Raw genomic sequence first — 10,258 nt, 5'->3', positions numbered from 1 at the left:
AAAAAAAAAAAAAAACTAAAACTATCCTTCATTAAAGCCTCCAACTTCCCTATGTGTAAAAAATAAAGTGCTTACAACTAATTAGAATCACAAGGCACTGATTCAAGTATATTAAGTCCAAAACTAAGTCCCCAAAAGGCAGGAGTCTGATAAATGCATGCTTATTGACCAGAATCTGCAAATAACAAATGCTCAGTAGGAAGTTTATGAATGAATGAATGTATCTCTGCTTACCCTGCCTTCCTCCTCAATCAAATTAAGTCACTATTTGAAGAACAGGGTATGGTATGAGAATAGAAAGAAATTACTGTTCTTTTCAACAATAAGCTGTTTTTACATAGTACATTTAAATATTCAACAGTTTTGTGCAGCAGTTTTTCTAAGAAAACAAATTTTCAAAGTACAATAATCTGATTCCTACAAACACATTTATGAGGCTGTCATAATCCTTACCACAAAGTAGTTATTCTGAAGGGGGAAGTTAAACATAAGGTAGATCTAAGAAATCCATTAAACATCACCACAAAATTACGATAATAAAGTTCTTGCCACATTAAAAAAAAAAAACAAAAAACAAAGAAAGTTTCTCCTTTGATTTAAACAGTAAAATTGGATGAACTGCAGAAACTATGTAAACTGCAAAAACTAAGCTTCCTCGTTCTAAATTATCTGAAAATTATCAGTACATCATATCTAACCATACTAAATTGGCAAAACCAATCTGTTATCATTTTGTAAACTAATAATCTCATATCTGAAAAGTCCAGAGTCTAATTATTTGTGCAAGGTTATTAGTGGTGGAATAAGGCCTAAAGCCTGATTTTCCCTATTTTCTATCCAGTATTTTTCCACTGAAATTGCTTCTAAGTTATTTCTTATTGTTGAACATGAAATACTCATAGTGTAGAAGAAAACGCACTTTAGTATGATTTTTTTTAAAGATTTATTTATTTATTCATATGGTACTGGGGTACAGGCTAGAGATGTGGAGGGTGAGAGGATTCACCAGAGACAGAGTGGGGAGCAGAACAGGCAGAATGGCGAAGTACACTGCTGAGGGGAGCAGCGGGCGGGTCAGGAAAGGTCTGCCGCACCATGTGGATCTCCTCCGGGGCAGGAGGGGATCGAACTCATGCGGAGGTGGCTTTAGCTTGTTAGTGCTGTGCTTTAACCGGCTGCGCCACCAGGGAGGGCCCACTTTACTATGATTTTTTAAAAGATTTATTTTATTTATTTATGCATAGAAGAACTGGGGTCTAGTTCAGAGGTGAAGGAGGTGAGAGGTGAGATTCACCAGACACATAGTGGGGAGCAGAACAAGCAGGTCAACTTGAAATGCACTGCAAAGAGGAGCAGCTGGTGAGACAGGAAAGGTCTGCTGGGCCAAGTGGGCTAGCTCCTGGCTGGGGGCTGAAATCAATCAACAGCAGCAATAGTGTGACAGTGCTGAAACTTAACCTCTGCCCCACCAGAGAGACCCTTTTACTCTAATCTTTAAAAGACTGTCAGGTTTAAAACTTTAACAAAAGTCCTCTAAAAGGAGATGACTCCAAAAAAGAAACACAAAACTGTATTTTAAATCTCTCAATTTTGACAATTACACCTCAATAATCTGAAGGTAGTTCTAGCTCTGCCCACAAGTAAAAAATTATCGCCATTTCTAAGTTTAAAATTGTCATTTAACAGATAAAACGGTTGTAAATAAATCTCATAATAAAATTATTTTATATTTTAAGGTTAGAAGAGAATCTTAAAAGTACCACAAACTCTGGCCATTCACTGCAATCCCCAACCTTACCTGAAATGCTTAATTCTTCAGGGTTCAATCTGGGGTTCTCATTTCTTTATTTCTGTGTGATTTCATCTACATTCTTATGATTCCCAAACTTCTTAGAGAACTATATTGTATAACCAATTTCGTTGGCATCTTAAAATTAATATTTCTAAATTGAGCTCCTTTTTTTTTGGCCTCCAACAAATCTGTATCAAATCGCGGACTCACCTGGCTGCCCAATGGCACATACCGGAGGTATCATTTTGGATTCTTTCTCTTCATTCCCTACAATAAATCTATTGCTAGATACAATCTCTCTTCATCTGAAATATATCTGATCTGCAAACTTTTTCTATTTCCACCAACTGCAGTGGTGTCACTCAGCTGATGTATTCACTCCTTCCTTTCCCCATACTTCACTCTTGGAACCCCTAACTTATTTACCATACAGCAACCAGAGTGATGTTTAAAAAAACCTGTTATCAGATCACACCACTGTCTTGCTAAATATTCTAGAATGATTTCCTAATACACGTATAATGAATCATGAGGCCCTGTGCCCATGGCGTCAAGGTTGTAATGACATGGCTTCTGCTTTTCTAGCCTTAATGTTAATTTATAAGTAACATTTTTTATTGCAATAATATGGTTTAAAACACTGTATATGATTCAGAGGTTTAGGTTCACACCATTTAAGAAGCATGTTACCATACATACCACATCCACCACCAAAGTACCAATAATTCTCCACCACAGTCCACTGAGCCCCTTCCTCTCTGCTCCACACGCCATCCCACCTCTGTAGTAACCTCAATTCTACAAGTTGGTTTTGGTTTAGTTTTATATGTTCCTTTGTTTTTTATCTATTTCATATGCATGAAGTCATTTGGTATTTACCTTTCTTCTTCTGACTTACTTCACTTAGCATAACTAACCCCCCTCCAGTCAATCCATGTTGCTGTAATTGTTAAGAGGTTTAATTTTTTTAATATACCTGAGTAGTATGCCACTGTGTATATATGCCAAATCGCAATCCACTTATCTGTCAGAGGGCACTTAAGTCACCAGCCAGTCACTCCCCCACCCCATATTAATTTCATTATTGAAGTAATAGTGACTTGTAATACTGTTTATGATTTAGGGAAATACATTTACACCTCCTCAGATGTAAATAACTACACCACACCTACCACCCAAGCACCTTTATCCCTTTCACCATAGACTACTGGGGCCCCTCTCCAGCTGGGTCCCCCCCCACCCCACCCTATGACCTTCTCTTCTAGTAGGCTTCAATTCTATAGGCATGTTTCTAGGATTTAGAACCCTTATGCTATTGGTGGCAACTGAACATATGGTTCAGACCCTACAGAAAGTAAAATGGAAGTTCCTCAAAATACTAAAAATAGATTATTTGATCCATCAATTCCACTCCTTAGTATTTATCCAAAGAATGCATAAACACTAATTTGAAGGGGTATATGCTACCCCATGTTCACTGCAGCTCTATGTACGAGAGCCACATTATGGAAACACCCTTAGTGCCCAATAGCAGATGAGTGGATTGGGAAGATGTGGTACATATACGTGATAGGATCCAATCAGCTATTTAAAAAAAAAAAAAGACATCTTGACATTTGAAACAACATGGATAGAACTGGAGGGGATTATGCTAATTAAATCCTTAAGGAAAAACAAAAAACAAAACAGATGTTTTCACACATGTGGAATAGAGAGAAACAAGAAAACAATTGGCAAAGCCAAACCAACTTCAATCTTGTCCCCAATGCCAGTCCTTAATTTTGCATTCAAAACAAACTTTCCCCACTCCAATTTTCCTACTACAGAAATTGGCAGTGGATGGCAGGCTCTCTTTTTAAAATGAAGTTGTTTTTTTTTTTTAAAGATTTATTTATTTATTCATACAGAACTGGGGTACAGGCCAGAGATGTGGAGGGTGAGAGGATTCACCAGAGACAGAGTGGGGAGCAGAACAGGCTGACTGACGAAGAACACTGCTGAGGGGAGCAGCGGGTGGGTCAGGAGAGGTCTGCCACACCATGTGGCAGGCGGGGATTGAACTCATGCGGAAGCGGCTTTAACTTCTTAGTGTTGTGCTTTAACCCGCTGCGCCACCAGGGAGGGCCTAAAATGAAGTTTTATTGGAATACTGCTGCTGATATTGAATATGGCCTACTGCTGCTCTTGCACTGCCACAGAGCGCTGAAAAGCAGCAACAGACAATATATGGTTCAGAAAGCTGAAAATATTGACTTATCTGGTCTTTTACAGAAAAACAAGTGGCCTGCCGCCATTGCCATTCCGTTAGCCTGGAATGCCCTTCAACAAAACACTTTCTCACAAGTGCCTTCTCATTCTTCAAATCCCAATTTAAGCACAATTTTCTCAGAGTATGTTCTTGTCATATGCAGTTGCTATCATTTTTCTCTATAACTGTATCTTGTGTTCTTCATAACATTTCATAACTAAACACTTGTTACTTGTTTATCTGTTCCACCATGGCAGAGTAGACATTTCTCTTATACCTAAGTCACAGCCTGGCAAGTAATAAGTATGCCGAGTTCTTCTTTTAAGTTGTAAGAATAATTCTTAGACTTTAACAAAATGATCCAGAATTTAAAAATCCTTAAAACTGACAAGCAGCAGAATTTTTTCCCGTCCAGTAAAGCCATGATTTTAAAGTCATTTTATTCAGGAAAAAGTTTTTCAAAAACTTCCTGTGAATTCTGAGATGTTTTTATACTAACTACCATAAAACTGTTTTTATGTTGAGCCAGAGGGACCACATCACAGTTAGTTTGCTTTGTGGTCTTGACAGATTCACTCAATTCCTGGGGTTCTCAATTTCCTCAAAGAAAAAATTCCTACAGAGATAGTAAGACTATACTATCAAGTAAGAAAAAGAACATTTACCTTTTCAATGACTATCTCAACACTGTGATCTTATTTCCAAAGCCAAATGATCCTTAACTTTTATCACAAAAAAGTGAACTCCCTCATCTGCCCTCTGGCTGGCTGTACTACTCTGCTTTACCAAAAATGTTGCTTAAAATGTTCACTATTTTCATCTTGAAACAAATTACCAACAAACTAATTACAAACTGGTCCTGATTCCATGTATAGTTCCTTTTGACTTTTTCCATGTGAAAAGATGGCTCCTGGTTTTCTACATCACAATACTAAAATGCTAATTACTTTTTAAAAATGTATTATTACATAGTTTAGCTAACTGCTAAAAAGCATAGTATAGAAAAAAATTGGTAAAGAGACCACCTAGGAATGCTTTTGGAATCACAAATAAGATAGACTGAAGATGGCTAGTTTGATACCATAGAACCCTATTCACTCATCTTCCAGACAGAAGATGCAATGCAGAGACAAGCGATACAGAATTTCATGAAAACAATACTTTTACACATCGCATTACTAATATTCCTAAATCCTATTTAGAAAAACAAATCGAGACTTCCAGAAACAGGGAGAAAACATTTTGGGCTACTGTATGAAGGCAAAGCTGGAATATTGCGGCAATATTCCTTTCAAGTACTGTTTGGTACAGTTATTAAAGAATTTCTATTAACAGAAAAAAAATAAGACAAATGTAAAACAAACATGGTACTTAGCAGGAGATTCAGCAACTTCATTCAATTCAAGTAAAGAAATCACTCATTAGATCTGCTAAAATGAATACATTTCCCAATCAGAAATTAACTGATGTAAGTTGGTCAAACAAGTGTGAAAGAAAAAAAGAACATTTTCAGATGCTGCCAAAACAGTACTAATGCCTGTGTAAGAATAAAACATTGTAAAAGATTAGCATTCATTTCATAGACAACAAACATGAATATTTGTTCTCTGCAACATACTACAGACGACTGCCTGTACTTTGTAATCTTACGCATTGATCTACTTTAAGCAACTTGTAATATGCTGAAATTCTCCGAGTTACCACCGAGCTATTTTTCTGATGACTTTGATTTCTACCTAACTATGTTTCAGAGTCTAAAAATCAGTCACTTAAAACACTGCTCACACACTGACCTCTCCTCCTCTCCTCACTTTCTGGATGAGCCAATTCTCAACCACAGCCCATAACTACAATTTTTTCCCTTCTGCATCTGTGCCCAAGCTGCAAAGCACTGTTTCAAAATCAAAAACAAAATCATACATTCAGACCAACTTCTACAATGCTATCTTTTTCCTTATTTGTCAGCCCAAGTCTCTTCAGAAGGCTCATGACCTAATTATTAGATTCATAATGGTTTCAAACAAAAAACATCTCAAAGATATTACAGCCAATATCTTCGTTTTAATTATAAATAAACCAAGATCCAGAATCTTGGACTATAGCTTTACAAACACTGACTCATTTACTTCAAAGACCTACACACAAAATTACACTACATTTATTACATTTTGATCCATACTTCAAGAGCAGATCTATACCAGTCAAGAGTCAAGGATTCAGTTGGAAACCGTACTGCCTGAATTCTGTTTCAGCTATGCCACTTAACAGCTACCTGTATATCTAGGCAAACCACAATCCTGCGTCTAGGTTTCTTCATCTGTACAACAGAGGTTAACAGTTTTATCTGGCTCACTGGGTTGTAACCACTGACTAAGTTAATACATAATACAAGAAGTGGATTAGTACACAATAAATACTAAATAGGAATCAGGCTGTGATCATTATTATTTCCTATCAAACCTCTAGTAATTAAGGACATGCCCCACTCTACCTTTTTATCTCCTCCATTGTTCTCAATTCACATATCATATCCAAGAACCCTGTTGTTCATTGACCAGCTTTATCAAGACTCCCAGTCTTTTCTTCTTGCTTATAATACCAAATTTCTTAGATTTTCTTTATCACTTCCCACATCTACTTATTCATTTGCCCCTGAATATTCACCCCTTGGTGCATTTTTCAGTCTCTAAATTCTTCAACATATACTACCTAAATGCCAAATCTTGACCTCCAGTTCTGAGTTCCTGTCCAAGTTCAACACCTGTATATCTCAACACCAAACATATATGACATTTCTACCTAAGCATCTAATTATCTCACATGTAAAATGACTTCAAACGTGTCTTCAAGCAACTGTAAAAGTGTCCAATAAAAAAAAAATCTGCCCTAAAATCTGCCCTTTCTTGTAACCTCCCCAATCTGCTTTCTACTGTAACTTCATGATTCTCCTGGTAACCAAATTCTAGTCTTCAAAATTTCTGACATCATCCACTCACTTAAGACTTTTCCAGATCTTCTTTGTCTAGCAAAACATTTTTTTTAATACACCCTCAGGTTATTACATTTATAGCATCCTCAGGTTAATCTTAACATACTGTCACATCATCATTCCTTAATAACACCCAATAAACTTAAATTCTAAGTCCAAATTCTTTACCTTGGCATTCCAGTTTTCCTCCAATTTGTTCCCAAACCATCTTTGTGAGACTATAATAACCCTCCAATCCCCACATATTATCATATACCTCAATTAAAATCTCCTTACTACCTTCAAAGTACACCCAGCCTATTTCTGTATAATCACGTTAACATCTGCTCTCTGGTATGCCTACTACATGTTCAATTCCGTATCAAATTTTTCAAGCACAGTTTTATTTGAACTCTTCCCATGAAATGTTGTAGACCAGGGTAATCTCTCTCTCATTTGAATCCCTAAATCATTTATTGCCTATATACCTACACAACTCATTTGCCATTTCATTAAATAATGCCCCACACTGGTATCTAAATTGTGTGTGACAGCTCAGAGTGTAAAAACAAACCTAGGAAGGGATAGTATCATCTCTTTACATCCACTCTATTTTCTTAGGAAATTTTGCACAGCAAGCATTAAACAAAAAATGTTGGCTTCATTAATAACACAATCACCTTGTTTCAATGAGATACTAGCTTCCTGCTCATGTAATTCCACTTAAAAGGGAATTATAGAAGGAGTAGAAGTAGAAAGGCATTGTGTAATTACCAAACTAACAATGATTCATAGAAGAATCATCAATGGACACTAAAACCATCCCATGACAGTTTCGTGGGGAACAGGATATTTACACAGTCTCAAAATATATCTGAACAGATTAACTTATGAATTACAAAGGGAAAAAAGGTACCTTCACAGTGGAGAAATCTGGCGGACACCAAGTGATCAAAGTTAACACCACCAATAATGGGATAAACTGACATCATGTGCCTCCTGATGTGATGCACTGAGGACACAACATCACTTATGTATTATTCCTGCCAAAAATGCATAACCTGAAACTAGTCATGAGGAAACAATCAGACAAACCAAAAACTAAGGGACAATCTACAAAACATCTGACCAATACTCTTCAAAAATGTCAATGTGCTGAAAGACAAAGAAAGGGTAAGAACTGAGTGATCCTGGATTGGATCCTGGATCAGAAAACAAACTGCCATAAAGGACATCACTGCTACACATGACAACTGGTGAATTTGAACATGGACTGCATAGATAACAGTATTATATAAAAGTTGAACTACCCGATTTTCAACATTGTTCTTTGGTTAAGAGAATTTCCTTATTCATAGGAGAAACATATCAAACTATTAGGATAAACTTACTTTTTAACTCTCAGCAATAATAGTAACATTTATAATAAAATACTCAGATTGACAAAAGGTTAACTGGTGAATCTAAGTGGTGCACAAGAAATCACTGTACTACTTATGTAACTTTTCCAAAATAAAACTGAAAAACTAAATGCCCTAATACCACACTAAAACTTTGATAAGTTTTTCTCTGTGGTACTTCATATGTCATATGATAATCTTAAAGCAAGGCATACTTCCAATGGAAGAGTTTGCTCTATAAAAAACATTTGTTCTAAAAACAAATACATCCTTCTTGGAACCAAAGAACCATTTCATAATGTTAAATAAGCTCACCATTAATTTATTATTTTTAAAAACTCAGATCTATCAAAGCAAAACTCAGTTAAAGTTTACTAAAGTCAACTTCAATTGGTGAAAAGTCTCAGACAATATTTTTTAAATACTGTAGTTTATTATTTTCAAATAAAAAAGTAAAGAAAGCTAAAATGGGTTAAGCCTTTAAAAGAAAAAGTACCTCAGTGGACATCCTAACAAACAAGCAAATAATTTGTAAATTGTTTTAAGATTGCTTCTTTACTTATCGTTATAGCACAGATCACAAATTTTTCATCTTCTCTTAATTAGCAACAATTCTCATTTAAGTTCTGATTGAAGTTTTATAACAGTCATTAATTGATAATTATTTCTATAGACTTCCCTTGAGCCTTTAAAATACTCTAGTCAAAAAGTAAAACACAGTATGAAGGATTTTCTAGATTCAATATAATTAGTAACAGTCCTTTAAAGTTGGATACCTTATTTATGAGATGTTCGGTAACAACTTCTCTTAGTCCAGTGTAGAGTTTTTCTCCATGTTTATGCAAAACCATTGTATATGCATTTCTATAGAGCTCCTCAAAACTAAGACCACTGTTATTCTTACGCTGGATTTCTTGAATTGCATTTTTCAGAAGGTCCCAAATGCTGTTTACATATTTTTCATCCATGGTCATCTGCAATATCCAAGAGAAAGAGACAAAAGAAAACAAAAAACCAATGGTTGAAAATCTTTCTGTATTTGTCTATTTAATAAATTATTATGATTATATATCTGTATGACTTACAAGGATGTTAACAAACTGTTTTAACAGAAACAAAGGGACACACCTTTAAAGTTGTTTATGAGTTGAGAAGCAATTTTTTTTTTAAGTAGTCAGGTTTTTTTTTTTTTTTAAAAAGATTATTATCACAGAGCTGGGGTACAGGTCAGAGGTGCAGGGGCGGTGAGAGGGTTCACCAGAGACAGAGTGGGGAGCAGAACAGGCAGAAGGACGAAGTACACTGTTGAGGGGACCAGTGGGCAAGACAGGAGAGGTCTGCCACACCATGTGGGACAGCTCCCTGGGCGGGGATCGAACTCAAGCTGAAGTGGCTTGCAGCTATCTTGCAATGCTGCATCTGCATGCATCCCAATCCACTGAGCCACCACAGATGAGGGCGCCCTGACAGATACAATTTAAAAAAAACCCTTTGAGACTTCCCTCTTTTTTTAATCTGCAGCAGTCTCCCACTTTATGATCATGATCCCTGATGTTAACACTTGAGTTAGCCAAAGTATAAGACTTATTTTCTCTAAATTTACAAAGTACAAGCTCAGAGAAACACTAAAACTGAAAAGGTTCCTTAATGTGTTTATTAACAAAAAAAGGGGGGGGGGAGAGCAAGAACACTCTTTTCCTTTCCTAAAAATGTATACAGTTCCTTAACAAATTAAAGATGGGAAGACTACAATTAAAAACAAAACACCAAAAAATACATTTTCTTTGTTTCATCTAGCATTCTATTTTCTCACTTTCCCAAAGCAGTTTAGACTCCCAGGTGAGTAATCT

The 10,258-nt window shown here is 36.0% G+C and overlaps 1 protein-coding gene across 1 annotated transcript in view; it reads right to left on the bottom strand.

Annotated features, from left to right (window-relative positions):
• The window catches only part of CUL3 (cullin 3), a 71,990-nt gene extending 62,602 nt beyond the window's left edge, over nucleotides 1–9,388 (bottom strand). Inside the window, exon 1 of the mRNA XM_004674232.2 lies at nucleotides 9,185–9,388. Coding sequence (XP_004674289.1) covers nucleotides 9,185–9,382 — 198 coding nt within the window. The 5' untranslated portion in view covers nucleotides 9,383–9,388. The remainder of the gene's footprint in view (nucleotides 1–9,184) is intronic.
• Nucleotides 9,389–10,258: the final 870 nt, after the last annotated feature.

The sequence above is a fragment of the Condylura cristata genome, unplaced genomic scaffold (genome assembly GCF_000260355.1).
Source record: "Condylura cristata isolate star-nosed mole 26May11 unplaced genomic scaffold, ConCri1.0 scaffold00002, whole genome shotgun sequence".
Classification (NCBI taxonomy): Eukaryota; Metazoa; Chordata; class Mammalia; order Eulipotyphla; family Talpidae; genus Condylura; species Condylura cristata.
Note: the sequence above shows the minus strand (reverse complement) of the source record. Positions and strands in the feature narration are given on the sequence as shown.